This window comes from Saimiri boliviensis, chromosome 6 (genome assembly GCF_048565385.1).
Source record: "Saimiri boliviensis isolate mSaiBol1 chromosome 6, mSaiBol1.pri, whole genome shotgun sequence".
In the NCBI taxonomy this organism is placed as follows: domain Eukaryota; kingdom Metazoa; phylum Chordata; class Mammalia; order Primates; family Cebidae; genus Saimiri; species Saimiri boliviensis.
The window spans coordinates 58,614,858-58,637,507 of record NC_133454.1 but is presented as its reverse complement, the minus strand read 5'-3'; the positions used below and the strand labels follow the sequence as shown (position 1 = coordinate 58,637,507).

Below are 22,650 nucleotides of genomic sequence, written 5' to 3'. Positions count from 1 at the left end.
AATTAGCTTTATAGATTTCTGAGGGGTAAATACATTAAAGTAAGGCATATACAAAGAAGAAGGTTAAGTGTACAACTTGATAGATTTTCAAAAGTGAAGATACCTGTATAACCAGTATCATGATTAAGAACCTGTTTCTGGCCAGGCACAGTGGCTCACGCCTATAACCCGAGCACTCTGGGAGGCTGAGCTGGGCAGATCACCTGAGGTCAGAAGTTTGAGACTAGCCTGGTCAACATGGTGAAACCCCGTCTCTACTAAAAATAGAATAATTAGCAGGGGAGTGGAGGGGGTGGTGGTGCGCACCTATAATCCCAGCTGCTCAGGAAGCTGAGGCAAGAGAATCACTTGAACCCAGGAGGTGAAGGTTGCAATGAGCCGAGATCATGCCATTGCACTCCAGCCCGAGCGACAAGAGGGAAACTCTGTCTCCAAAAAAAAAAATCAATAGCAAATTCTGTTGATTATACTTCCAAAATACAGGCAATAGCCATGTACTTGTTTCTATATACATTACTTTCATCCTAGCCTAATCCATCATCATCTCTAGCGTGCACTATTGGAAGCCTCCTAACCAGGGTCCCTGCTTTGTTTCCTACCCTTCCACAAGTTGTTTTCCCTAGAGCAGCATGGTGCAGGGTCTCAGATATAATTTGCATTGTTACTCTTTTATTGCGCTCACATTAAAATTCTTGCCATGGCCTACCTGGGCTGGTCCCTTCCCATCTCTGTGACCTCATCTCCCTTTACTCTCCCTTGCTCACTATGCTCCAGACACACTCACATTAATTACACTTGCTCTTCCTTCTGCCTGGAATGCTCTGTTCCTAATCACAAGATCATCCTTTATATCATGTATGCCTCAACTGAAATGTCACCTCCTCAAAGTCTTGATCACGCAAACTTAAGTGGTATCCCTCCATTATCCCTCTAAAATTCACTCCTCCAATGTGGCCTTCATAGAATTTATCCATTATCTGAAATTATCTTTACTTGTTTATTATGTTTTCCTCTTCTGGAATGTAAACTCAACAAAAGTAGAAAACCTGCCTATCTTCAGCAGTGCCTACAACTGTGCCTGGCTCAGGTAGGCACTTAAATATTTAGTATATGAAAGAACATGTATTACTAAACTGTAAATCATATTTACCCTAACTTCTAAATTTCTAGGATCCATGGTCAAATTCCACAGTCTAAAATTATAGGTTATATTCCTTTTTAAAAATCAATTTTTATTCTACTCAAATTGAAAAAATTTTTTTCTTGCTCCGTCACCCAGGCTGGAGTGAAGAGGCGTGATCTCAGCTCACTACAACCTCTGCCTCCTGGTTCAAGCAATTCTCATGCCTCAACCTCCCAAGTAGCTGGGATTACAGGCGTGCGCCACCATGCCCCGATAATTTTTGTATTTTTATTAGGGATGAGGTTCCCCATGTCAGCCAGGCTGGTCTCGACCTCCTGACCTCAAGTGATCCACCAACGTCAGCCTCCCAAAGTCCAAAGTGCTAGGATTACAAGCCTGAGGCACTGTGCCTGGCCAAATTTTTTTTTTTTTTTTTTTTGAGACGGAGTTTCGCTCTTGTTACCCAGGCTGGAGTGCAATGGCGCGATCTAGGCTCACCGAAACCTCCGCCTCCTAGGTTCAGGCAATTCTCCTGCCTCAGCCTCCTGAATAGCTGGGATTACTGGCATGCGCCACCATGCCCAGCTAATTTTTGTATTTTTAGTAGAGACGGGGTTTCACCATATTGGCCAGGACGGTCTCGATCTCTTGACCTCGTGATCCACCCGCCTCGGCCTCCCAAAGTGCTGGGATTACAGCTTGAGCCACCGCGCCCGGCTTTTTTTGCATTCTTTTATATGACTGGTGGGAGAAGGGAGTTGTTAAAACAGGGAAGTCGGCAGAGCCAGAAGAATGCCCAAATGTTATCCTGTTAAGGCTAACAAATCTTCAGACATGATATAATTACTCTCCCAGCCCAGTTTTATCATCCGAACCCACCCAGACTTATTCGCTGACACCTGGCCACTTGCTGGTGAAGTCTGTGATTCAGAAACTACAACTGCAAATACAGCAATAAGAGAGGGTAATGCAGTACTGCTCAGGAAGATTATGATAAAGACCTGGAAATACACATCCTGTCCAAAGCTTATGTTTTTTGAGTTCATGTATTTCCTAGCTTATGTTTGGTTTTACTTGTGCTTTTGCTTCTGAGAAAATAGATGTACAAAGCATCGGCATGGTTGTGGGAGCGGTGACAGGCATAGTGGCTGGAGCCCTGCTGATTGTCCTCTTGGTGTGGCTGCTAATCCAAAGGAAAGACAAAGAGAGATATGAGGAAGAAGAGAGACCTAATGAAATTCGGTAAGCCTCTCAAATCCCCACTTTTACTAGGCTTCTGTTTTAAAGCCAGTACTATAGTGACCAGTCAACATAAATGTTCCCAGTTTTGTCTTTTTTTTTTTTTTGAAACGGAGTTTCGCTCTTGTTACCCAGGCTGGAGTGCAATGGCGCGATCTCGGCTCACCGCAACCTCCGCCTCCTGGGTTCAGGCAATTCTCCTGCCTCAGCCTCCCGAGTAGCTGGGATTCCAGGCACGCGCCACCATGCCCAGCTAATTTTTTTTTTGTATTTTTAGTAGACACGGGGTTTCACCATGTTGACCAGGATGGTCTCGATCTCTCGACCTCGTGATCCACCCGCCTTGGCCTCCCAAAGTGCTGGGATTACAGGCTTGAGCCACCGCGCCCGGCCCCTAGTTTTGTCTTAATAATAAATCCGTTAAAAGGAATATCCTGGTAGATAGAAAGTTCCAGCCTAAGGACAGAGGGTGTAGTCTACCTGGACTTTATTGTGAAACTATCTTATCTTCAGTAAACACTTAAAAGATACTAAAAATACAAAAAACTAGCTGGGCATGGTGGCGCATGCCTGTAATCCCAGCTACTCAGGAGGCTGAGGCAGGAGAATTGCCTGAGCCCAGGAGGCGGAGGTTGCGGTGAGCCGAGATCTCGCCATTGCACTCCAGCCTGGGTAACAAGAGTGAAACTCCGTCTCAAAAAAAAAAAAAAAAAAAAAAAAAAAAGCCGGGCGCGGTGGCTCAAGCCTGTAATCCCAGCACTTTGGGAGGCCGAGGCGGGTGGATCACAAGGTCAAGAGATCGAGACCATCCTGGTCAACATGGTGAAACCCCGTCTCTACTAAAAATACAAAAAACTAGCTGGGCACGGTGGCGCGTGCCTGTAATCCCAGCTACTTAGGAGGCTGAGGCAGGAGAATTGCCTGAGCCCAGGAGGCGGAGGTTGCGGTGAGCTGAGATCGCACCATTGCACTCCAGCCTGGGTAACAAGAGCGAAACTCCGTCTCAAAAAAAAAAAAAAAAAAAAGGCTCAATTTAGGCTGGAGTGGTAGCTCATGCCTGTTATCTTAGCACTTTGGGAGGCTGAGAGGTGGGAGGATTACTTGAGTCCAGGAGTTTGAAACCTGCCTGGTCAACACAGTTAGACTCCATCTCTACAAAAGTAAAAAAAAAATAGCCAGGGATGGTAGCACACGCTGAGACAGGAGAATCCCTTTTTTTTTTTTTTTTTTTTAAGACAGAGTCTCGTTCTGTCACCAGGCGGCAGGCTGGAGTGCAGTGGCACGATCTCGGCTCATTGCAACCTCCGCCTCCTGGGTTCAAGCAATTCTCCAAAGCAGGAGAATCTCCTGAACCCGGGAAGCAGAGGTTGTTGAAGTGAGTCAAGATCGTACCACTGCACTCCAGCCTGGGCGGAAGAGCGAGGCTCTGTCTCAAAACAAAACAAAAAAAACCTGTATGTACATAAAACAGTTCAACTTACATTACTTCTGATTGACTTCTACTCATAACAGGCATACAATGAAGAATGGGCATAGCCAGCCTATGGGTCATGAAAAGGTTTATGCAGACAAACTCCAAATCAGGGGGAGTGCTATCTAGGCCATCTCAATGATAAGATTCTATCCTCCCAGTACAATAGAGCTGACCAGTGGGCTAACAAAATACACATTTGCATGAGCCAAGCATTAAGTCTTAAGAAACGAGAAAGTACCTATGTCCCTAAATGGCTGCCTTACCAATGGTATTATCCGAGGCTTACAGCTTGAGGAATGTATTGGGAAACCTCAGAAGGAAGCACCCACAGTGGAAGCAATCACAGACCTGCCAGTATTAAAGTTTATCTTCGCTGTTTTTTCTTTTTAGAGAAGATGCTGAAGCTCCGAAAGCCCGCCTTGTGAAACCCAGCTCCTCTTCCTCAGGCTCTCGGAGCTCACGCTCTGGTTCTTCCTCCACTCGCTCCACAGCAAATAGTGCCTCACGCAGCCAGCGGACACTGTCAACTGACGCAGCACCCCAGCCAGGGCTGGCCACCCAGGCATACAGCCTAGTGGGGCCAGAGGTGAGAGGTACTGAACCAAAGAAAGTCCACCATGCTACTCTGACCAAAGCAGAAACCACACCTAGCATGATCCCCAGCCAGAGTAGAGCCTTCCAAACGGTCTGAATTAGAATGGACTTGACTCCCACACTTTCCTAGGAGTCAGGGTCTTTGGACTCTTCTAGTCATTGGAGCTCAGTCACCAGCCACACAACCCCCTCAAACCAGATGAGAGGTCATTTAAGTAGCAGTGAGCACTGCACAGAAGACATTCAGATGAGCACTTTCCTTATAGGACACCAAACAAGCAAAAGGATGTAAGCTGATTCATCTCCAAAAAGGCATCTCATTGTGCCTTTAGACCAGAATAAGGGAAAGCAGGAGTCCAAATCTATTTGTTGACCAGGACCTATGGTGAGAAGGTTGGAGAAAGGTGAAGTGAATACACCTAAAACTTTTCATGTGGGATATTTTGTATCATTGCTTTGATTTGCCATTTTCAAGAGGAAATGGGATGTTGTTTGTAAATTTTCTATGCATTTCTGCAAACCTACTGGATTACTGCAATTATTCACAATCAAGCAAAACCCACAGCCTTATTACACCGGTCTGCACCGTGTACTGAGCTAACCACTTCTAAGAAACTCCAAAAAAAGGAAATATATGTCTTCTATTCCGACTTAACTTCATTTGTCATAATGTTTGGATATTAATTTCAAGGGGAGTTGAAATAGTAGGAGATGGAGAAGAGTAAATGAGTTTCTCCCACTTTGTACTAATCTCACTACTTTTATTGAGCCCAAAATAACTATGAAAGGAGAAAAAAATGTGTGACAAAGGATTATGGAAAGCTTTCCATCTTCATGATGTTATGAAGATTGCTGACAAACATTAGAAATATAATGGCGCAATTGTGGATTTTCCCTCAAATCAGATGCCTCTAAGGACTTTCCTGCTGGATATCTCTGGAGGGAGAAAATACTTACTATATAACATTTATCAACATCCTTAGAATTCTTCTAGAGAAAAAGGGATCTAGGAATGCTAAAAGATTACCCACCATCTCATTATAGTCTCTCCTTTCTGAGAACATGTGAACCAGAATTGCAAGACTGGCTGTACTAGAAAGGGAGATTAGATCAGTTTTCTCTTAGTATGACACGGAAGGTAGTGGGCGTGGTGGCAGGCACCTGTAGGAAAATCGCTTGAGCCCAGTAGGCAGAGGCTGTAGTAAGCCAAGATTGTGCCACTGCACTCCAGCCTGGGTGACAGAGCGAGACTGCAACTCAAAAAAAAGAAACACTGTCAAGGAAGGATAAAAGGAAGTTCAGTATTGTACTACACTTAGAATTTCCTCCATTACGTCCATTTTCGAAAGATGTGAACCTGGAACTTTTGATGATTCTAAGCCTTAAATTATCAAAAAGATCAGGTATTGCCAATGCTTCTAATGGCACTGCAAGTATACGCCATAATCATTCCCTCCTAAGAAGTGAAAAATAAGAGAAATTCAGTATTTTCCCAGCCTCAGCCTCCAGAGGTCTAGCTCTAGGGTGGAAGAATAGGGAACTAACATTTAGGGAAGAGATGAGAATAATTAGTGGGTGGCAGGAGAGGGTTGAGCTAGTGCCTGCTAACAGTTTAGTTGTCAGCATCTTGGAAAGAATTAGCAAAAAGAATTCACCAGGATAGCTGCTGAAGTGCTGATGAATGGAAGAAAGATGTTTGAGAAATAAAGAAAACAGTAGCCTCCAATATAATAACTTGCCTTTTTAATAGTTTTGACTACTCTTGGTACCTATAGTACAAATGCTGGACCTAAATCAGACCTTCAAGGTCCCTAGCACAAATGTCAACTGATCACCACTGGGAGAACAGAAAAAAAATTTTTTTTTTTTTTGAGACTGAGTCTTGCTCTGTCATCCAGGCTGAAGTGTGGTGGTACCATCTCAGCTCATTGTGGCCTCTGCCTCCCAGGTTCAAGCAATTCTCATTCCTAGACCTCCCAAGTAGCTAGGATTATAGGTGCCCGCCACTACACCCAGCTAACTTTCGAAGTTTGGGTAGAGACAGGGTTTCTCCATGTTTGCCAGGCTGGTCTCGAACTCCTGACCTCAAGTGACCCATCCACCCTTGGCTTCCCAAAATGCTGGGATTATGGGCACGAGCCACTGCACCTGGCCCAGGATACTTTTATTTTTTCTGAGATAGAGTCTCGCTCTCATCACACAGGCTTGAGTGCAGTGGCACGATCTCAACTCACTGCAACCTCCACCTTCCAGATTCAAGTGATTCTCCTTCCTCAGCCTCCCTAGTAGCTGGAATTGCAGGCACACACCACCATGCCTGGCTAATGTTTATACTTTTAGTAGATGGGGTTTCACTATGTTGGCCAGGCTGTTTCTCAAACTCCTGTCACGTGACCCACCCACCTTGGCCTCCCAAAGTGCTAGGATTACAGGTGTGAGCCACTGCACCCAGCCCATAATACTTTTTAAAATAACAGCAGGTTAGAGGCAAGAAAAAAATGCTGAATGTGGTGATGAAAGCATGTTTCTAAAACAGGAAGCTGATGCTTAAAGAGGAAAGGCTAATCTGGGATTTTGCCCCATTTCTCTGGTTTTTCACTCCTATATTTAATTCTCACAATCATGTCCTGACATACTGTAAAGAAAGCAAAATTCTTGTGAAGTCCCCAGGAGTTTATCCTTGGGTGAAAGCTTTTTTTTTTTTTTTTTGAGACGGAGTTTCGCTCTTGTTACCCAGGCTGGAGTGCAATGGCGCGATCTCGGCTCACCGCAACCTCCGCCTCCTGGGCTCAGGCAATTCTCCTGCCTCAGCCTCCTGAGTAGCTGGGATTACAGGCACGCGCCACCACGCCCAGCTAGTTTTTTGTATTTTTAGTAGAGACGGGGTTTCACCATGTTGACCAGGATGGTCTCGATCTCTCGACCTCGTGATCCACCCGCCTCGGCCTCCCAAAGTGCTGGGATTACAGGCTTGAGCCACTGCGCCCGGCTTTTGGGTGAAAGTTTTAACCTGAGTATTGCCTTCCTCTAAAAAAGGTGAGAAATAAGAGACATTAAGAAATTAATGGCCAGGCGTGGTGGCCGAAGCCTGTAATCCCAGCACGTTGGGAGGCCGAGGCGGGTGGATCACGAGCTCAAGAGATCGAGACCATCCTGGCCAACATGGTGAAACGCCGTCTCTACTAAAAAAAAAATACAAAAGTTAGCTGGGCATGGTGGCGTGCGTGCCTGTAGTCCCAGCTACTCGGGAGGCTGAGGCAGGAGAACTGCTTGAACCTGGGAGGCAGAGGTTGCAGTGAGCTGAGATTGTGCCACTGCACTCCAGCCTGGTGCCTGGCGACAGAATAAGACTCTGTCTCAAAAAAAAAAAAAAAAAAAAAAAGAAATTAACTTAAAAACGTCTGCTATGACTTTAAGAGGACTGGCATATTTGGAATGCTTCTTATACTAACACTGTCTCATTGTAAAACATAAAATCCCTTACTCTGACTACATTTTTATTCCTCTGGTAGTGTGGTATCCAGGCAACATATCAGTTCTCCTATGTAATTCTGAGAACTCTCATTTCTGGAGTACCTGAGCCAAACAAATACACCATAGAGGCTGCAGTTGTATCATCACTAGCAATTTGCTTTTTTTAAACAAAAAAAAAAAAAAAGACAGGGTTTCACCATTTTGGTCAGGCTGATATTGAACTCCCGACCTCAGGTATCTGCCTGCCTTGGCCTCCAAAGTGCTTGGATTACAGTCGTGAGCCACCACGCCCGGCCAGCAATTTGCTCTTATATTATTTACTACCTTTGAACCTAAGGTTTCCTGCCTATACTTTTGAAAGCAAGAATAAGTCTCCTCTGCACGAAAAAAAGGCTTAGATTTTTAAACATGTTAGCTACCAGAATGCTAAAATACCAGTTGACTACTCAAATTATTTTGGAAATCTATCCATAATGGAAGTCTACCACAAACACACAAAACAGATTATACTAAGAGCTGAGAAATTCAAAGGAATTGAAGATTCTGAGAGATAAGCTGTTCAAGTCTTAGCAATGATACTGCACTTCTCTTTGACAGGTTCTGGGCTTAAGTTAGAGACCCTACTGGTTTCAAACCATATTTCACTGAGTTTGCAAGTAAAATAAATTTGATTTTGAAATAGGAAACAAAAAAAAGGAGAAAACAACTAAAAAGTAGAAGAAAAATGTCTGTAAGAGGAAGATGCAGATGGAACGATGTGGAAGTTGCGTAACCATGTCAATAAAATATATAAACCAAACTTAAATTTGTGAAATAAGCAAGTTGATATATTTGTTGTTACAATGTATAAAAACAATTTCAGAACTGCTGTTGCAAAGAGACCTATATAGTTTTGCTTCCTTCTGGTGTTAAGCTGTTTATATTTCTGTTTCTGTTTTACTTCTAAATTGCCTTGTAATTGGGACTGTGTTTGATCATCACAAAAACCAAATATTTATTATGGATGCATCTGTATCAGCAATTAAAAAATAAACAAGTAAAAGTGATACTGTAGGAGATGTTGAAGCTCATATAACCAGGACTGGAAATTTATCAACTTGCTGCCAACAGAAGAACAAAAGAACTCGGACTGAATATGATCTATTGTTTATCAATTTCAGTCACAAATTTACCAAGTATTTTTTCTCTCACAAGGTAAGATGCTAGGTATAAGTTGCACAGGGGATACCAAGAGAGCTGCTATCCTTAAGGGCTCTTATCAAAATAAACAAAATAATAATTACTGAGCAAGTGCCTAGGTGAAATGCCAACAGAGAAGCACACACTAATGGGTTCAAATAAATCTTAAAAGTACACACTAAGTGATTCAAATACATCTGGAAAAAACTTCACAGAGGGCTGGGCACAGTGGCTCGTGCTTGTAATCCAGCACTTTGAGAGGCCAAGGCAGACGGATCACCTGAGGTCACAAGTTCAAGACTACCTGGCCAACATGGTGAAACCCTGTCTCTACTAAAACAAAATAAAACACTTCACAGAGGTCATTGTAAATTAACAGCAATAACAATAATCAACACTTACTGAGCCATTATTGTGTGCCAGTCACACCAAGCACATTATACATTTTGTCTCAATTTCACACTCACATTAATCCTATAAGGAAATATATGTATTCTCATTCTACAAGTGAGACATGTAAGGCTCAAAGAGGCTGAGTCAGTAGAAGAGCCAGGATTTAAACCCAGTCCCTGTTAGTATATTCTGTTAGAACTGACAGATCCTGATTAATTACCATCCTCCCTTCTGAAATCCTCAAACCTCTAACCTACACTATAGGCTGTTCTCTTTGCTTTCTTCCTTGCCCTAAAGCTTTTCACCATACTTGGGACACAATTAGCTCACCCACACAAGTCTAAATCCTTTAGTTTTCCCTTGTTCTGTAAAATAAGATACAATTCCCAATTTTATTATTGCCTGATTTGTCTTTATTTGTTAATAATGGGCTTAGATCATGTAATTTTTGTTTAATGTTAAGCACAGAGTATCTTGAGCACATCAAGATTAAATCTGTTCAATCTTCTGAGAGGCAAAAAGATAAGGTGCGTTGAAACTAGAAAGTAATAGGTATAGTTGATTCTTCAAAGATGATATAGTCACATCAATTTATTTAAAATGTAGGCCGGGTGTGGTGGCTCATGCCTGTAATCCCAGCACTTTGGGAGGTCGAGGCGAGAGATCACTGGAGATCAGGAGTTCAAGACCAGCCTGGCCAACATGGTGAAACCCCATCTCTACTAAAAATATAAAAATTACCCGGACATGGTGGCACGTGCCTGTGGTTCCATCTACTCAGGAAGCTGAGGCAGGCGAATTGCTTAAATCCAGGAGGCTGATGTTGCAGTGAGCCGAGAAGACGCCACTGTACTCCAGCCTGAGCAACAGATCCAGACTCTATCTCAAAAAAATAGGCCGGGCGCGGTGGCTCAAGCCTGTAATCCCAGCACTTTGGGAGGCTGAGGCGGGTGGATCACAAGGTCAAGAGATCGAGACCATCTTGGTCAACATGGTGAAATCCCGTCTCTACTAAAAATACAAAAAAAATAGCTGGGCATGGTGGTGCGTGCCTGTAATCCCAGCTACTCAGGAGCCTGAGGCAGGAGAATTGCCTGAACCCAGGAGGCGGAGGTTGCGGTGAGCCGAGATCGCGCCATTGCACTCCAGCCTGGGTAACAAGAGCGAAACTCCGTCTCAAAAAATAAAAATAAAAAATAAAAAAATAAAAGAAAGAAAATTATAGAGTTCAAGGACCCCCATGTTCAGAAGTAATTATGTTTATAATTTGCTCTTTTTTTTTTTTGAGACAGAGTCTTCCTCTGTCACCCAGGCTGGAGTGCAGTAGCGTCACTTCAGCTCACCACAACCTCCATCTCCCAGGTTCAAGTGATTCTCCTGCCTCAGCCTCCCGAGTAGCTAGGACCACAGGCGTATGCCACCACACCTAGCTTATTTTTAGTAGAGATGGGCCTTCACTGTGTTGGCCATACTGGTCTCAAACTCCTGACCTCAAGTGATTAGCCCACCTCGGCCTCTTGCTCCCAAAGGGCTGGAATTACAGGTATAAGCCACTGAGCACAGCCTTTCTCTGTCTTTTTTTTTTTTTTTTAAGAGACATGGTTTCTCCATGATGGCCAGGCTGGTCTTGAACTCCCAACCTCAGGTGATCCACCCGCCTCGGCCTCCCAAAATGCTGGGATTACAGGTGTGAGCCACCCATGCGTGGCTTCTGTCGTTTTTTTTTTTTTTTTTTTTTTTTGAGACGGAGTTTCGCTCTTGTTACACAGGCTGGAGTGCAATGGCGCAATCTCGGCTCACCGCAACCTCCACCTCCTGGGTTCAGGCAATTCTCCTGCCTCAGCCTCCTGAGTAGCTGGGATTACAGGCATGCAGCACCATGCCCAGCTAATTTTTTGTATTTTTAGTAGAGACGGGGTTTCACCATGTTGACTAGGATGGTCTCGATCTCTTGACGTCGTGATCCACCCGCCTCAGCCTCCCGAAGTGCTGGGATTACAGGCGTGAGCCACTGCGCCCGGCCCTCATTTTTTTTTTTTTCTTTTTGAAAACGAAGTTTCACTCTTACTGCCCAGGCTCGAGTGTAATGGTGTGATCTCGGCTCACCGAAACCTCTGCCTCCTGGGTTCAAGCAATTCTCCTGCCTCAGCCTCCCAAGTAGCTGGGATTACAGGCATGTGCCACCATGCCCAGCTAACTTTGTATTTTTAGTAGAGACAGGATTTCTCCATGTGGTCAGGCTGGTCTCGAACTCTTAACCTCAGGTGATCTGCCGGCCTCAGCTTCCCAAAGTGCTGAGATTACAGGAGTGAGCCACTGTGCCCAGCCTCTCTATCATTTTTTGTATCTTGTTTTTGTTACTACTCCTGGATGGAAAAGTAAGTCATAAAAAAGGAAAACTCAGTGAGTTTGGCTACTTGCAAGCAGCTTTGACAAAGATTTCAATTAGTAAAACAATTTAAAAATTAGGGCCAGGCACAGTGGCTCATGCCTGTAAACCCAGCTTTGGGAGGCCAAAGCAGGAAGATCGCTAGAGTCCAGGAGTTCAAGACCAGCCTGGGCAACATAGTAAGACCCCATCTCTGATTTAAAAAAAAAAAAATCTTTTTTTTCTTTACTGTCTTCTATGAGAAATAATTTGGTTCAAAAAAAAAATCTTAAAAATGAAGCTGCTCAGTTAAAAATTTCAACTTAAAAGTTAATAAAGAACACTTTTTTTCTTTATTATTATTAGTATTTTATAAGACGGGGTTTCACCACGTTGGTCAGGCTGTTCTTGAACTCCCGACCTCAGGTGATCCGCCCACCTCGGCCTCCCAAAGTGCTGGGATTACAGGTGTGAGCCACCATACCCCGCCTAGGAGCACTTTTTTTTTTTAAGAGGCAGGTTCTCACTCTGTCGCCCAGGCTGGAGCACAGGGGCACAATCACGGCTCACTGCAGCCTCAACTTCTCAGGTTCAGGCATCTTCCCACCTCAGCCTCCAGAGTACCTGGGACTACAGGCACACGCCACCATGCCCAGCTAATTTTTATATTTTTTCGTAGAGATGGGGTCTCCTTATGTTGCCCAGGTTGGCCTTGAACTGGGCTCAAGCCATCTGCCAACCTTGGCCTCCCAAAGTGCTGGGATTACAGTGCCTGGCCAAGAGCACATTTTATAGAGCACCGCCTCTCCACAGTTCAGGGGCTAAACAAGATGACTTTAAGAGTCTGAAAGTAGAAAGCAATCTAGCCTGAGCTAGATGCATAAGCTGTGGAATAAGATACGATTTTGAAAACTTCAGAGTCAGCTAGGGATCTTAACCAAGACCCACTTGAGCCTCAATTTCATCTGAAAATGGGGACAACATGATCTGCCTAAAATAGTTGTGAGGGTCATGTAAGAGAATATATATCAAATGCTTAGCATGGTGCCCTGCATAAAGCATTGAATAAAACATCAATGGCAAAGACTCTACTACCAGAAATATATTACAATAGGCCTGAGAATGTTCTAAAGCATATAATCTGGTTAGGAAGGCAAAGCAAAATGCAGAAAAAAAGGTAAGTATGCTATTCTCAAGTTGCAATAATTTATACATAGCTGCAGTTAGAAATCAAAATATTAATAACAGCTTACATCATTCTGGTTTCAAATTTCCTTGATGCAATGCAGCACATATACTCAAGTATTGGGCAATCAGGGAATACATATATTGTATCTTTTATTCTTTTAATATCTTTTAATGTTTTGAAGCAAGGGAACATAAGTTTACTATTCTTTTTTTTTTTGAGGGGGAGGGGGACGGAGTTTTGCTCTTGTTACCCAGGCTGCAGTGCAATGGCGCAATCTTGGCTCACCGCAACCTCCGCCTCCTGGGTTCAAGCAATTCTCCTGCCTCAGCCTCCTGAGTAGCTGGGATTACAGGCACGTGCCACGAAGCCCAGCTAAATTTTGCATTTTTAGTAGAGATGGGGTTTCACTGTGCTGACCAGGATGGTCTCGATCTCTTGACCTCGTGATCCACCCACCTTGGCCTCCCAAAGTGGTGGGATTACAGGCGTGAGACACCGCGCCCGGCAAATTTGCTATTCTTTACTACTAATTTTTAAAAGATGCATACTTAGTAACATTACACCACATAATCCTAATACAAATAATCAAATTCAATTCTAAACCTTGAGCTTTTTTCATTTTTTTTTTTGGTTTTTTGAGACAGGGTTTCACTCTGTCACTCAGGCTAAAGCACAGTGGCACAATCATGGCTCACTGCAGCCTCTACCTCCTGAACTCAAGCAATCCTCCCATCTTATTGTTTTAGAGATGGGTGTCTCACTATATTGCCTAACCTGGTCGACATTTTTCAACAGAAGCAACTGAAACCAGAAAACTTAATTTCTTCATAAACTGAGTCCAGCACGGTGGCTCATGCCTGTAATCACAGAACTTTGGGAGGCTGAGGCAGGCAGATCACTTAAGGCCAGGAGTTCGAGATCAGCCTGATCAACATGGTGAAACTCCGTCTCTACTAAAAATACAAAACTTAGCTGGATGTGGTAGTGCAGACCTGTAATACTCCCATGTACTTGGGAGGCTGAGGCAGGAGAATCTCTTGAACCCAGGAGGTGGAGACTGCAGTGAGCAGAGATTCAACCACTGCACTCCAGCCTGGATGACAGAGTAAGACTCCACATAAAAAACAAACAATCAAAAAAAAAAAAAAAAAAAAAAACACAAGCCGGGTGCAGTGGGTCAAGCCTGTAATCCCAACATTCTGGGAAGCCGAGGTGGGTGGATCACCTGAGTTCCGGAGTCAGAGACCAGCCCAGCCAACAAGGTGAAACCCCATCTCTACTAAAATACAAAAATTAGCCGGATGTGCGTCTGTAATCCTAGCTACTCGGGGCGGGGGGGGGGGGGGGGGGGGGGGGAGGGAGGTGGCTGAGACAGGGAAATTGCTTGAACCCGGGAGGCAGACGTTCCAGTGAGCCAAGTTCGTGCCACTGCACTCCAGCCTGGGCGACAGAGCAAGACTCTGTCTCAAGACGAAAACAGTACCCTAGTACCCTAATACTCTTTTTGAGACGGAGTTTCGCTCTTGTTACCCAGGCTGGAGTGCAATGGCGCGATCTCGGCTCACCGCAACCTCCGCCTCCTGGGTTCAGGCAATTCTCCTGTCTCAGCCTCCTGAGTAGCTGGGATTACAGGCACGCACCACCATGCCCAGCTAATTTTTAGTATTTTTTAGTAGAGACGGGGTTTCACCTTGTTGACCAAGATGGTCTCGATCTCTTGACCTTGTGATCCACCCGCCTCGGCCTCCCAAAGTGCTGGGATTACAGGCTTGAGCCACCGCGCCCGGCTCTTATTTTTTTTTTGAGACAAAGTCTTATTGCCCAGACTAGAGTGCAATGGTGCCATCTTGGCTCACTGCAAACTCTGCCTCCCAGGTTCAGGCAATTCTCCTGCCTCAGCCTCCTGAGTAGCTGGGATTACAGGCATCCGCCATCATGCCCAGCTAATTTTTGTAGACAGGGTTTCACCATGTTGGCCAGGCTGGTCTGGAACTCTTGACCTCAGGTGATCCGCCCGCCTCAGCCTCCCAAAGTGCTGCATTACAGGTATGAGCCGCCATGCTCAACCTACTCTTATTTCAATAATTACCAATAATGATACAGCAAGAATGTATACAATCTAATCTTCATTTTACTGTGATTTTACCTTTACACCACTGTTGGGGTTTCAGCGAGCAGAAAGCAGGTGTTTTATTGTAGACAATCTTGAATGAATTCCAAGTTCCACAACATGACTTTGTGGCTGGAGATAATATTTTAACCTTTCAGTGCCTTAGTTTCCTCGTTTACAAAATGATGATCATAATAGTTGCTACCGCTTAAATTTACGGTGAGAATTAAATAAGGTAAGGTTAGCATGTGGTAGACACACAAAAATGTTAAATCATTATCATTTTATCCAGTCAAAAATCCTAAGCTCTAGACTTCACTGCAGTCTCATTCGCCCAAACTTAATTTTACATCTTAACTGAATGTGTCATTTGAAATCCTGTGCGTTTAGAGTGGTGGAGACAGGACCTTCATCATATTCTGACTTTTAAATATATAAACTCTACATCATTCCATTTAATATGACATAGCCCAAGTCCCAGAACACGTTTCGAGAGTAACTAGAAACAGAGGTTATTTGTTCTGCTTTCTTTAATCACTGCTATTGGATGGGATCACCCAAACAAGTAGTTGTGAGCCCCAATTCTATTTTCCACCAGTTCAATGATTAAAATAATTACAAAAATGCAAAAGACAGCACAGGGTGTAGTTCGAAATGTGTACTTGTTAAACCTTAGGCTCTGGGGTGTGAAAAGAGATTCCGGATACCATTACCAGCAGTAATCATAGGGGATGGGGGATGGGGAGGGGGAGCCTCGGGGAAGGTTCCAGATACCAAAGGAAACTGAAAGAGTAGTTCACAGCTCACATCTTCCTCTTTCTAGAGTTGAATCCATTTCCAGGAAGGAAATTACAGTATTGCATAACTAACAAAAAAGATAATTTAAAAAAAATCTTGAACCAAAAAAAAAAAAAAGCTAGGTTTGATTCTAGCTTTCCCAGCTGCTTATCTTCCCACAGATGACCATCTCTGAGCCTCGTATTTCTCCTAATACGGGGATGAATAATACACACCTTAGAGTACTGTGTTGATTAGATGACAAATGAAAGCATTTTGTATGTAGTAAAAGCCTGGCATAAAATTAAATTCTTGGGATGTGGGGAGAAACTAATAATAAATCGCCATGAACTCTAAGCCAACTTTCCTTCCCAGGTGGGAAATATGAAAAGGAAATTTCTTCCTATGTTTGAGTCTGTCTCCAGCCTTTACTGGCTTTGACAAGGACAAGGTGTCCTCGCTCTTCTGAAAGCCTTCTTCGAAGTCTAGAGACCTTCTAATTCCAGCCTTGCTACTAAAAATTCTTTTAGTGTAGCCTTAAAAAATCTTTTCCCCCATCCGTGCCTACTTAGCTACTAAACAGGAGTAATAGCTACCATGCTTGCTTCAAAGGACACATAGAGTGTTCAAGGTACCTGGGACAGGCACTTAAAACGACAAGGCCTCCAGTGCCCGCGGCCATGCACGAAATTGCACAATTTAAAATTCTCGGCACCACTGTTTTGTGCACGAGTTCAGTCACGTTTTCAAGGCGTCTGCATGGTCTGTCGTTTAATTTTTGGTAAAAGTCAAAGCAGGAAAGGTATTACCTCATGTTACTGAAAATACAAACGCTCAGAAAGTCCCAATCAAGGACGCACGGCTACTGGAACCTATGATTGCGCGTGCCTGGTTCACCTAACCCAGAATACATTCGCCACCTTCTGTTTGTTTTATCAACAACGGAGAAACGTGAAGCTTGGACTGGTGGGGGAAAGACTGAGCCAAAAAACCGAAATCTGTTCTCGGCGGAGGTGGGAAGGGGTCCAGGGGTCCGGGCTCAAAGAAACGGATTCGCCTTTTTTTCCGCGGAGGAACCAGACAGGACCCCGCCCTGGGGGTTCTGAGAAGCCGGACCCTTTAAACCTCTGCGTCGGGGGCTGAGGCCCAACAGCTGCCGTAGCGAAATGAGGGTACTGGGGTGGGAGGGGGCTGCCGAACTAATGCGCCCTACCCCGCGACGGCCTAGCAGCTTCTTCCAACCCCAATCGTGGGTGCCCCGAGCGAGCTGCGCTAGCAGCACCCTGAAGCCGGAACCTTCGACGCAGACCCTCGGGGTCAGCCCTTGCCCAAAGCCACGCTGCGAAATATGGGTTTGCGAAACCTGAGGGCACTTTAGAGGACCGTCTGGAACACGGAGGTGGGGGCTGGGAAAGAAGAAACGAGGATGCGGGTGGGGGAGGGGAGCAACAACCTTCGCAGCCATTTTGTCCTCGTTCCACTTCCGTCTTCTCCTCCCAAGCTCCCGCGCCCGAACCCCTCCCTTCAGGCCCCGAGCGATTCCTCCCCCAGTTCTGCGCGGGCCGAGATCGCGGCTAGTGCCGCTGTCATTGGTTGGTTCCCAGTTTGCCCACCCCTCTTCTTCCGCCCCCTCCCGCCCGCGCTGGCTGGGGGCGCATGCGTAGAGGCGGAGGCTCCCCTCCCCCGCCCGGGGTAACTGAGGACTCCCGCGCGCGGGTTCTTTGCGCCCCACCCTCCCTTTCCCCGGGGCCGTCCGGAGAGCGGGGGCGAGCTTGAAAGTTCCAGAACGCTGCGGTGAGTGCGTTATCGCGAGGCGGAGCGCGGTGAGGTGGGTGCGGGGGCGGGGCGGGGCCCGAGGAGTGGAGCTGGGCTTGTGATTGGGTCTTGTAAAGGCAGCTGGGCGTCTATTGGCCGGGAAAGCCGTAATGGCAGGCATCAAGGGCGGGCCCTTTCTGGAAGGTTCTGAGACCGGGTATAAGAGGCGGGGTGGCGGGCGGAAACCGGTCTCATTGAACTCCTCTGCAGCTGTTCGGGTTACTGTGGTTTTTCTTCGTTGTCGGGGCCAGGCCTGCACGCCAGGTAAAATCTCTCCTCAAGAATTGGGTGGTGGGCCTGGGAGCTTGCACTCTGGCGGGTTGGATTTGCTGCGGCTCGCAGGGTTCTGAGAGTCTCGCTCTGTCGACTGTGGTCCTTTCCACAGGATTAAGGCTTGGTTCTGGGTGAGGTGGTAGCGGTCCTCCGTGCAGCCGGCAAGACGGAAATGTAGGGTGTGGGTCCCTGCTTCCGCAGGGAAGGCTGGGCGGTGCCCAGCGGCCGCGTGGCGGGGGAGGGTTGCATCGGTTTGTCGGGCGCGCAGGGAAGTGGAGCCAGCGCTTACCCCCGGTTTCCTGGTGAGTCCAGTCTCTCCATGGTTTTTCGAAGCCGTTCTGGGCGTGCCTCCAATACGGGGTTGAATTCCGGAGTAGTTAAAAGCCCGTTGACTCCGGGGGGCACTGGCACCTGGCAAGGGAGGGGAGCAGATAGGGCTTAGCTCAGGGTTGAGACCACGTGCTCAGCAACGTCCCAGGCCCTCTAGGCAGATGGGCCCTCCATTCAGGGCATGCTCTGTTGCGGTTGGCACGGCAGCCTGGACTGCAGCACTAGTTGCTTTGAGCCTCCCGCGTGCTTAGACAAGAGGTGATAGGACACAATTCACGTTTGCAGTGGTCATATCTTTAGCCCAGTTAAGAGTTCTTTGAGGGATAGGGCAAGTATTTTGGATTTTTAAGCCGGGTTTTTCTTTTTTAGCAAACATGTCGAAGGGACCTGCCGTTGGTATTGATCTTGGCACCACCTACTCTTGTGTGGGTGTTTTCCAACACGGAAAAGTAGAAATAATTGCCAATGATCAAGGAAACCGAACCACTCCAAGCTACGTCGCCTTCACGGACACTGAACGATTGATCGGTGATGCCGCAAAAAATCAAGTTGCAATGAACCCCACCAACACAGTTTTTGGTGAGTTACTAATTTTAGGCGATTACGGAACAAATTTAACAAGGCTGGCACGCGAAGTCTTGAGTGTCAAGTATATGGAATGTAATGGGGGGAGATTTTTATTTCAAGAAAAAGACTTATTCGGTTTTTCAGGCTGAGGTCTAGAGATACCGTAGTATGTTAAAATTTGAACCTTTACTGCATGTATGGTAGTTGAATTCTGTGAAATTAGGTAGTTGAATCATGGATTTTTGGTTTTTATCAGAAAAGAAATTGAAAGCGTTATCATTTGATACCTTTTGCAGATGCCAAACGTCTGATTGGACGCAGATTTGATGATGCTGTTGTCCAGTCTGATATGAAGCATTGGCCCTTTATGGTGGTGAATGATGCTGGCAGGCCCAAGGTCCAAGTAGAATACAAGGGAGAGACAAAAAGCTTTTATCCAGAGGAGGTATCTTCTATGGTTCTGACAAAGATGAAGGAAATTGCAGAAGCCTACCTTGGGAAGGTGAGGTTTGTGTCAACACTAGAAACCCATGAATCCTGATTAAGTTCCGCAGTAATTTACATGGGGGAGGCTCCAGCTGTTTTTCATCAGCATTAATAAAACCCCATTTGCTGGAAGTGAAATAATTTGGTATCAATCTGTGGTCTTTGTGTTCCTTATTCTAGACTGTTACCAATGCTGTGGTCACAGTGCCCGCTTACTTTAATGACTCTCAGCGTCAGGCTACCAAAGATGCTGGAACTATTGCTGGTCTCAATGTACTTAGAATTATTAATGAGCCAACTGCTGCTGCTATTGCTTACGGCTTAGACAAAAAGGTATGTACTATTTCTGATGCAAGATTAGATTATTTTAAGGTTAATTTGAGCCATCAGAAATTTAAAAGAGATCGTTTTTAATGGCAGGTTGGAGCTGAAAGAAACGTGCTGATCTTTGACCTGGGAGGTGGCACTTTTGATGTGTCAATCCTCACTATTGAGGATGGAATCTTTGAGGTCAAGTCTACAGCCGGAGACACCCATTTGGGTGGAGAAGATTTTGATAACCGAATGGTCAACCATTTTATTGCTGAGTTCAAGCGCAAGCATAAGAAGGACATAAGTGAGAACAAGAGAGCTGTAAGACGCCTGCGTACTGCTTGTGAGCGAGCTAAGCGTACTCTCTCATCCAGCACCCAGGCCAGTATTGAGATCGATTCTCTCTACGAAGGAATCGATTTCTATACCTCCATTACCCGTGCCCGATTTGAAGAATTGAATGCTGATCTGTTCCGTGGAACCCTGGACCCTGTAGAGAAGGCCCTTCGAGATGCCAAACTAGACAAGTCACAGATTCATGATATCGTCCTGGTTGGTGGTTCTACTCGAATCCCCAAGATTCAGAAGCTTCTCCAAGACTTTTTCAATGGAAAAGAACTGAATAAGAGCATCAACCCTGATGAAGCGGTTGCTTATGGTGCAGGTAACAATAGTATTTGAATTAATCCTGATGTCAGGCAGGCCCAATATTACTCGCTGTGATGAGTGATTTTTTAAACATTCGTAGTTTCCACCAAAAGCTTGGCTAATGATGGCACACCTTCCTTGGATGTCTGAGCGAAGTGATGGGTTATTAAAACGGGAGCTTATGCCCTGGATTTTCTTTTTTAACTATTCAGCGTTTTGACATTAACTTTTTTCTTTGTTAGCTGTCCAGGCTGCCATCCTTTCTGGAGACAAGTCTGAAAATGTTCAAGATTTGCTGCTCTTGGATGTCACTCCTCTTTCCCTTGGTATTGAAACTGCTGGTGGAGTCATGACCGTCCTCATCAAGCGTAATACTACTATTCCTACCAAGCAGACACAGACCTTCACTACCTATTCCGACAACCAGCCTGGTGTGCTTATTCAGGTATGTTCTTATGCTTACCTTGCCTTACTGATCCCGTGTAGGATGAAATCTCGACTAACTCGCTATGATGATGGATTCCAAAACCATTCGTAGTTTCCACCAGAAAGTCTTAATGTTGGCCAGTTCCTTCCTTGGATGTCTGAGCGACAAGTCCTCCTTAGCAGGACTAGCATTAGCAGAGACCTGAAGTCCATTGTAATAATTTGTTTTATTTCCTACCAAGGTTTATGAAGGTGAGCGTGCCATGACTAAGGATAACAACCTGCTTGGCAAGTTTGAACTCACAGGCATACCTCCTGCGCCCCGAGGCGTTCCTCAGATTGAAGTCACTTTTGACATCGATGCCAATGGCATCCTCAATGTGTCTGCTGTGGACAAGAGTACAGGAAAAGAGAACAAGATTACTATCACTAATGACAAGGGTAAGTGGGCCCACATGGCACTGCCATCTGGGATCACAGTGGTAATTTCTGGTGTGCTAAGGGCATCTAGCTAAGAAAGTGGGATGGTTACATTGCAGATTATATATATATATACACACACACAGGAACGTTCAAGGCTTTTACTTAAAAGACTTAATTTCTCTCAATAGGCCGTTTGAGCAAGGAAGACATTGAACGTATGGTCCAGGAAGCTGAGAAGTACAAAGCTGAAGATGAGAAGCAGAGGGACAAAGTGTCATCTAAGAATTCACTTGAATCCTACGCATTCAACATGAAAGCAACTGTCGAAGATGAGAAACTTCAAGGCAAGATTAATGATGAGGACAAACAGAAGATTCTGGACAAGTGTAATGAAATTATCAACTGGCTTGATAAGAATCAGGTTGGTTTGTGATTTTTTTTCTTAATTGTGGGGGAGGGGATGGTAAACCAAGCTTTTGAGCTGGATTTCAGTATAGGGTCACAATGATGAATGGTCCAAAACATTCGCGGTTTCCACCAGAATTCAAGGTGTTGGCAACTACCTTCCTTGGATGTCTGAGTGACCCAAGATGTTAAGAAATAGGGCCCTGTTTTAATGTGATAGTAGCCTTCTAAGAGTTTGTGTCAGACTTTTTGTATCAGATTCCATCAGGATTAGAGAAAGCTTAACATTACGAGAACTCGAAAGTAATTCCTTTTTTTCTTTCTCAGACTGCCGAGAAGGAAGAATTTGAACATCAACAAAAAGAGCTGGAGAAAGTCTGCAACCCCATCATCACCAAGCTGTACCAGAGTGCAGGAGGCATGCCGGGAGGAATGCCTGGAGGATTCCCTGGTGGTGGAGCTCCTCCCTCTGGTGGTGCTTCCTCAGGGCCCACCATTGAAGAGGTTGATTAAGCCAACCTAAGTATAGATTTAGCATTGTTCCACACATAAAACATTGAAGGACCTAAATTTGTAGCAAATTCTGTGGCAGCTTTTAAAAGTTCAGCTGCTATAGTAAGATACTGGGCATTCTCAATACTTGAATATGGAACATATGCACAGGGGAAGGAAATAGCATTGCACTTTATAAACACTGTATTGTAAGTGGAAAATGCAATGTCTTGAATAAAACTATTTAAAATTGGCACCATACAACTGTCTTGAGTCTTTAAATAGCTTCTCAGACCAGCTGGCGGGAGAAATAGGCTTAGTAGGTGATTATGTGAATCTTACTAACTTCCCCCCTCCCTCTTAAGGTTGAATTAGCAAGGATTGGATGGCACCTTGCCCTGCAGAGTGTTAAGGATGGTATCAGCTTTGGAAAGCAGAGCGTGAAAAATTGGATCTGGCTCTAACCTTACACCTTATGCTGGAGAGGCAGAAAGCCGATTTGTTTTTTGGGTGGTTTATTTTTTTCTTAATGTTAACCCATTCTGTGTATAAG

General features: G+C 45.1%; 2 protein-coding genes and 2 non-coding genes across 4 annotated transcripts in view; all 4 read left to right on the top strand.

Moving 5' to 3' along the window:
- CLMP (CXADR like cell adhesion molecule) overlaps positions 1 to 8,979 on the top strand; it is a 134,468-nt gene extending 125,489 nt beyond the window's left edge. The window contains exons 6-7 of the mRNA XM_039470678.2: positions 2,224 to 2,365; positions 4,227 to 8,979. Coding sequence (XP_039326612.2) covers positions 2,224 to 2,365; positions 4,227 to 4,527 — 443 coding nt within the window. The 3' untranslated portion in view covers positions 4,528 to 8,979. The remainder of the gene's footprint in view (positions 1 to 2,223; positions 2,366 to 4,226) is intronic.
- An 8,910-nt stretch (positions 8,980 to 17,889) lies between these two features.
- HSPA8 (heat shock protein family A (Hsp70) member 8) lies at positions 17,890 to 22,347 on the top strand. The gene is made up of 9 exons (XM_003923578.4): positions 17,890 to 17,999; positions 18,708 to 18,917; positions 19,202 to 19,407; positions 19,572 to 19,724; positions 19,812 to 20,367; positions 20,594 to 20,796; positions 21,020 to 21,218; positions 21,389 to 21,621; positions 21,933 to 22,347. Exons 2-9 carry the CDS (start codon positions 18,713 to 18,715, stop codon positions 22,116 to 22,118), a joined length of 1,941 nt encoding a protein of 646 aa, XP_003923627.2. The 5' UTR covers positions 17,890 to 17,999; positions 18,708 to 18,712; the 3' UTR covers positions 22,119 to 22,347.
- LOC120364724 (small nucleolar RNA SNORD14) lies at positions 20,418 to 20,505 on the top strand. The gene has a single exon (XR_005579874.1). It is a non-coding gene; the product is annotated as a small nucleolar RNA SNORD14 (small nucleolar RNA).
- On the top strand, positions 20,856 to 20,943 carry LOC120364726 (small nucleolar RNA SNORD14). Its single transcript, XR_005579876.1, has one exon. It is a non-coding gene; the product is annotated as a small nucleolar RNA SNORD14 (small nucleolar RNA).
- Positions 22,348 to 22,650: the final 303 nt, after the last annotated feature.

Bases quoted from the DNA above. Each gene is read 5' to 3' on its own strand.
- HSPA8 (XM_003923578.4), top strand. From the start codon at position 18,713: ATGTCGAAGGGACCTGCCGTTGGTATTGATCTTGGCACCACCTACTCT. The intron at 19,725-19,811 runs GTATGTACTATT...TTTTAATGGCAG, and splicing joins CTTACGGCTTAGACAAAAAG to GTTGGAGCTGAAAGAAACGT. The intron at 20,368-20,593 runs GTAACAATAGTA...TTTCTTTGTTAG, and splicing joins AGCGGTTGCTTATGGTGCAG to CTGTCCAGGCTGCCATCCTT.